At 40.7% G+C, this 5,613-nt stretch overlaps 1 protein-coding gene across 1 annotated transcript; it reads left to right on the top strand.

The window, feature by feature from the left end:
• Positions 1–3,033: 3,033 nt before the first annotated feature.
• Positions 3,034–4,864, top strand: LOC149945285 (uncharacterized). Its single transcript, XM_090176487.1, has 2 exons — positions 3,034–4,444; positions 4,668–4,864. Exons 1-2 carry the CDS (start codon positions 3,034–3,036, stop codon positions 4,862–4,864), a joined length of 1,608 nt encoding a protein of 535 aa, XP_090032613.1.
• Positions 4,865–5,613: the final 749 nt, after the last annotated feature.

Here is a 5,613-nt window from a genome sequence, read left to right as displayed (position 1 = left end):
TAAAAACTGTTACGTTTCCAAGGGTAAAATTATAACTTTGCGCTGCCATCCCTCTGGTAAAGTATCCCTCTGTTCTCCCCTTATAACCTGCTGACTTTCAACAGTCGGAGAAGCGACCACCTTAGTTGGTGTTTGAACTCTCTTGGGTGTTATAGCTCTTGGTGGAGATTTATTTACCATAGAACGAGTATCCCTTCTCGGTGGTGTGGCTATACTGTGAGGTCCTGGTACTACTGCCTGAGCGGCCTCCTCCTCTTCAGGGTCGTCTTGGAGCCAAATAAAAATTAACCCGTCATCCTTCTTTGACTTAGTAATATATTCCATTCCTACTATCTCATCGTAAAATTTAACATGCTTTGACTCAATGACTCTCCTCTCAAATGGATAATAAACCCGATAACCTCTCGTGCATGTTGCATAACCAACCAGAACACCCATCTTCGCTCTATTATGCAACTTGCTTTGTCAAATTTCCTTTGGCAGATGGACAAAAGCAAGGCTGCCTATCCTTCTTAAATGGTTCGCACATGACTTATTGTCTAGCCAAAAATCCATAGGAACTTTTTCTCCTATCAAGGAATGTTTCGATGTATTTCTCAAATAACCAGCTGTTAGTACAACTTCTGACCACGTATTGAGTGAAAGCTTAGAATCTTCTAAAACAGTACGCGTTGTGTTTAATAATGTCCTATTTAGCCTCTCCGCAACACCAATCATCTGCGGGGAATATACATTCGTGCGCTCATGTTTTATCCCAGCTTATATAATAATAATTTATCTTCACGTGCAATCACCTGAATTTTCTCGTGCCGTGTTTCAAATTTGGTTTTAATTTCTCCGTTTTTAAGAGCTAAAGTTAGGCTTAGGGAAAATTATTATTTTTATTTTTGAAATGTCACAAACGATTGTTCTGGATAATCTTCGGGCAAAAGTAGATAATTCCGTTGTACCCACTGGATCTACCACCGGGCCTCTACGTCGCCAACCGAAGAGAAATTTAAAGAAGATTATTACGGATACTCTCATTATTATGGAAAATACAACCACAAGTGACTCCACCTGCGGAAGTAGTACTTTTTTGACAGTTGAGAAACCTTGTCCTTCTTCTGAAGATACTAATTCAAATGAAAAACCTAGTGCAGAAGTGAACCTAGAAAACTGCATGAATTGACGCTCTCGAGGCGAAGATTAATTGCCTAGTTTCTCAGCGTGAAAATAACTCTCAGAAACTTACTGAACATCAAGACCCCTTAGACGTCCTTTCCGAAGATATCGTTACGCAAGGTCAGGAGATTTTGGATATCCAAAAAGATTTTAGTAATATGAAGCTCACTTTACAAAATGAATTTTCATCAATTCACACGAATTGCTCTACTATACAAACGTCGATGAAAATAACAGACGAGTCAATCGCGTCTCTTAACGATAATCTAAAAAGGCTTGAGCAGTGTTATTCGAATCCCACTTTGGTTTCCAACGATTTAGATGCTCGGATTGAAGAGTCGCTTAAGGAGAGAGATGAGATCCACCATCGCCAGTTCAACGCTATTCTACGTAACCTTCCTGATACCTCCCTGGACAGTGATGTCTCTAACGTTCGACGTCTTCTATCGGATATGGGCTTTGTTCACTCAGAACTGTCGAACGTTTTGGTTAGTCGCCTTGGAAATCCAAGATCTACTCCTCGTCTCGTCAAATTGGTCTTTAATTCACTAAACCTTAAATTTAAATTCTTCTCTAGAATGAAATCCCTCCGTGCCGCAGATCCAAATTTCTCACTCTCATACTCAATTGATCGTACGAAACTTCAACAGGCTAAACATTCAAAGGCTGTCGAGGAACTTAGAGACCGCCTGGCCAAAGGAGAAAGGGACTTGGTCATTCGTGATGGGGTGGTTCTCTCAAGAAATGATCAAATTCAACACCGTAACTCTTCATCTTCGTCAAATGGTGTTATTTTCACAAAAAATGACTAACGTCACTCAAGCATGTTTTGCCTCTCAGTAAAATCCCTTCAACTAACTATTTTTCAACTCTTAATCCTTTTGCTCCAGTTTTTTTCTGCTAACTCATCGCGCACTGTCTACTTTGTCGACCCAACCTACTTCGTCGATTCAACCAAATCAACCAACTCCGTCGATTGAACCTACTTCGTCGATTATACTAACGTCATCGATTCTACCAACGTCGTCGATTCTACCAACGTCGTCGATTCTACCAACGTCGTCGATTCTACCAACGTCGTCGGTTCCGCCACCATCGTCGGTTCTGCCACTGTCGTCAATTTTACCCCCTTCGTCGATTTTACCAACGTCGTCGATTCTTCCAACCTCATCGATTCTACCAACCAAAACTTTCACCTTAAACTCTTGCAGCATTCCGGCACACAGGTCACAGCATAAAGGTAAAAAAATTGCCTTGCTTACAAACAACGTTTCCGCACACGGCTTACTTTCTACGGCTAACCTTCCTAGTACAACCCTAACAATTCTATTCGGAAAAGTAATGAATTTAACTCTAATGGTACTAGTTTTGCAAAAACTGTCTCCTGTTCGTTAAACCCTCTAGCTGTATCCTTTATTCCTTCTGTCACTCAAAATTATTATAGTTCCGTTACCCCTGGCTCTTTAATGTCTAACTCTCATGTTCTGACGAATTATGTCTCTGTCCTTCTCACCAATATCCGTAGCCTTCACAAATATAACTTTAGGGATTTAACTCGTTGCATTTCGCCAATTACCAAAATTGCAGCCATAACTGAAACCTGACATCCCTGATAGCGAAATAAGTACTAAGCAATTCTCCCTTTATCGTCGTGATCGCGACTGTAGCAAGTGAGGTGGAGGCGTGGCTATTTATGTCTCAACAGATTACATTATATCCGTCGTTCCACTTATCGATAGCGTACTAGAAGATACGTGGTCAGCTACTCTCGGACTTGAATTTGTTGCAGTTAAATGCCTTAACGACTCAAGCAGTCTTTTAATTTGTTTAATTTATCGATCCCCTACATATACCAACCACGAAGAAACCATGACGATTATTAAAAATGCACTGCGTTATTGCGCAACTAACAATTGCAATTTGCTGTTAGTAGGAGACTTTAACTACCCAGGCCTAAATTGGAATATTTCCCTACCATCGAACCATTGTTCCGTCGCTGCTCGTACCTTCTTAGAGTTCATCAACGATTATAGTCTATTTCAACATGTAGTTGATGCTTCTCGGTATGGTGGCCCAAGTGTGACAAGCAATACCCTTGATTTAATTCTTACTCTGGAACCTGATTTGGTATTCGACTTGGACTATGGCTCTCCGATCGGACGAAGCGATCATGTAGTTATAATGTTTAAACTTGCGTTTCCTGTTCGCCAGCCATTTCTTCCTCAACGTTTATGCCGTAATTTCTTCAAAGGGAACTACGATGCACTCAACTCTTATCTCATTGCAATCAACTGGTCAAACACTTTTTCGTCTATTAATATTGACCTTGTTTGGGACTTATTTAATAGTATACTCCTTCATGGTATTGAGCAATTCATTCCCTTTCGTACTCCTTATGTGCCTGATAAGCACTCTTATGCAAGACTAACTATGTCCCGTAGGCATAAATTGATAGCTTGGAGTTTATATGTACAAGCTAAGAGAAATAACAAGACTAATCCTGAGAAACTTGCTGAACTTCATTCTAAATATAAACAGTCACGTAATGCTTATATAAATGCGTCTCGAAAATGCAAACGTAAAGAAGAAAAACACTTAACTGAACAAATATCTTCGAATCCTAAGGTCTTCTGGAGTTATGTGCGTAAGTTGAGAACCTCACATTTTACTATTTCGGAAATGGCACTCGGAGATGGCTCCATGACCACTGATATTCCCACAATTGCCGATATGTTAAATGACTATTTTGCTGATGTGTCCTCCAACGTACCTCCAGCTCCTACCGTTGATGCTCCAACAGTTCCTAATGAATCACTGCATCTGTTTAGCTGCACTCCTCAAGATGTCATTCGATTACTACGCAAACTAAACACTTACCAGTCAGCTGGTCCAGATGGCCTTCATCCTGCTCTTTTAAAAGCAACCGCCCACTCTATCTGTGCGCCGCTGTCTACGCTGTTCATACTTAGTTTTTCCTTAGGAAAAGTACCAGAAGACTGGAAAATTGCCACTATCACCCCTATTCACAAAAAGGGTTCGCGAACCAAGAAGGAAAACTATAGACCTATTACTAAAACCAGCCATATTGCTCGTGTTTGTGAGCGCATATCTAAAGCCCAAACAGAAGACTTTCTCACTAGAACAAATTTTCTATCTGATGCCCAACATGGTTTCCGGCCCCATCACTCATGCACTACCAATCTTCTATCTGCAACCCATGATTACGTTAGCTGGCTCGATAGCGGTTCACCTGTGGACATTATTTCCCTAGATATGAGCCGTGCGTTCGACACTATTCCACATAGTCATCTGCTACGGTCTCTCTCGGATGCTGGGATTTGTGATATGGCTATACGTTGGCTTGGTGATTTCATTGAAGGTCGCTTCCACCGTGTTGTCTTGAAGGGCCGCTCTTCTTCACTACGATCTACCCTCAGTGGTGTCCCTGCTATTTTCAATCGTTATAAATTCATTGCCAAAGTGTGTCCCGCCCTTTTTTGCAGATGACACTAAGTTGGCTACTAACGCCAATTCCGCTGACAATAGGGCTAACTTACAATTGGACTTGGACGACGTTGTTGATTGGGTCGTCCTTCACTTAGGTAACTCCAATGTTCGCTACACGTACAAAATTGCTGGAGACCTATTCCTAATGTGCCTGTTATACGCGATCTTGGGATTCTATTTGATGAAAACCTAAAATTCTCCAAGCATACCCAAAGCGTCGTAAGTCGTATCAATTCTATCACTGGACTCACTCGCCGAAATTTTTTTTAACGCTCTAAGCCTATATTGCGTTTTACATACAATGCTTTAATTCTTCCGTCCATTGACTATGGCTCTGTCATATGGTCACCCTCACTCGCTGGTGACCGTAACGTCCTATCAAAAGCTCATAACTGGTTCACTAAGTTGACGCCTGGCCTTACAGATTTTCTTCCACGTGACCGTAACTCTTCACTCGATCTTCTTGACAAGTTGACCGCCATAGAATTAATGAGCTAGTATTTATTTTTGACATTTTGAGAGGCAACGTTTTCCTAAATTTTTCCAAATTTTTTACTCTAAATAATACCGGTCGTATTCGTGGTCATTCTGAAAAACTTTTCAACCCGCGAGTAAACACCGCCGTTAGACAAAATCACCTCACTTTTCAAGCTTTAAACGACTGGAATTCACTACCTCAAGATATCCTTAACAGTCAATCAAAGTTTTCTTTCGTGCCAAGCTAATTGATTGGGTTAGGGATAGTTAAATTATCACCGTGTTCTTTGTCTTTATTGTACAATACATATTATATATTGTATGGGTGTGTGTGTGTGTGTGTGTGTGTTTTTTTTTAGGACGCCACAGAAGCCTCACTGGCTTAGGCGTATTATGTATCGTCTTTTTTGAATAAATAAATAAATTAATTACTATTCATTACAAAATTTAATTCTCCTGCCGCTC

This window comes from Leiobunum rupestre, chromosome 5, assembly GCF_980474605.1.
Source record: "Leiobunum rupestre chromosome 5, qqLeiRupe1.1.hap1, whole genome shotgun sequence".
NCBI lineage: Eukaryota > Metazoa > Arthropoda > Arachnida > Opiliones > Sclerosomatidae > Leiobunum > Leiobunum rupestre.
This window is presented reverse-complemented; position numbering and strand designations above follow the sequence as displayed.

Coding starts and splice junctions, on each gene's coding strand:
- LOC149945285 (XM_090176487.1), top strand. CDS start 3,034: ATGACGATTATTAAAAATGCACTGCGTTATTGCGCAACTAACAATTGC. Junction 4,445..4,667: donor TATTTCCCTAGATATGAGCC/GTGCGTTCGACA, acceptor CCTTTTTTGCAG/ATGACACTAAGTTGGCTACT.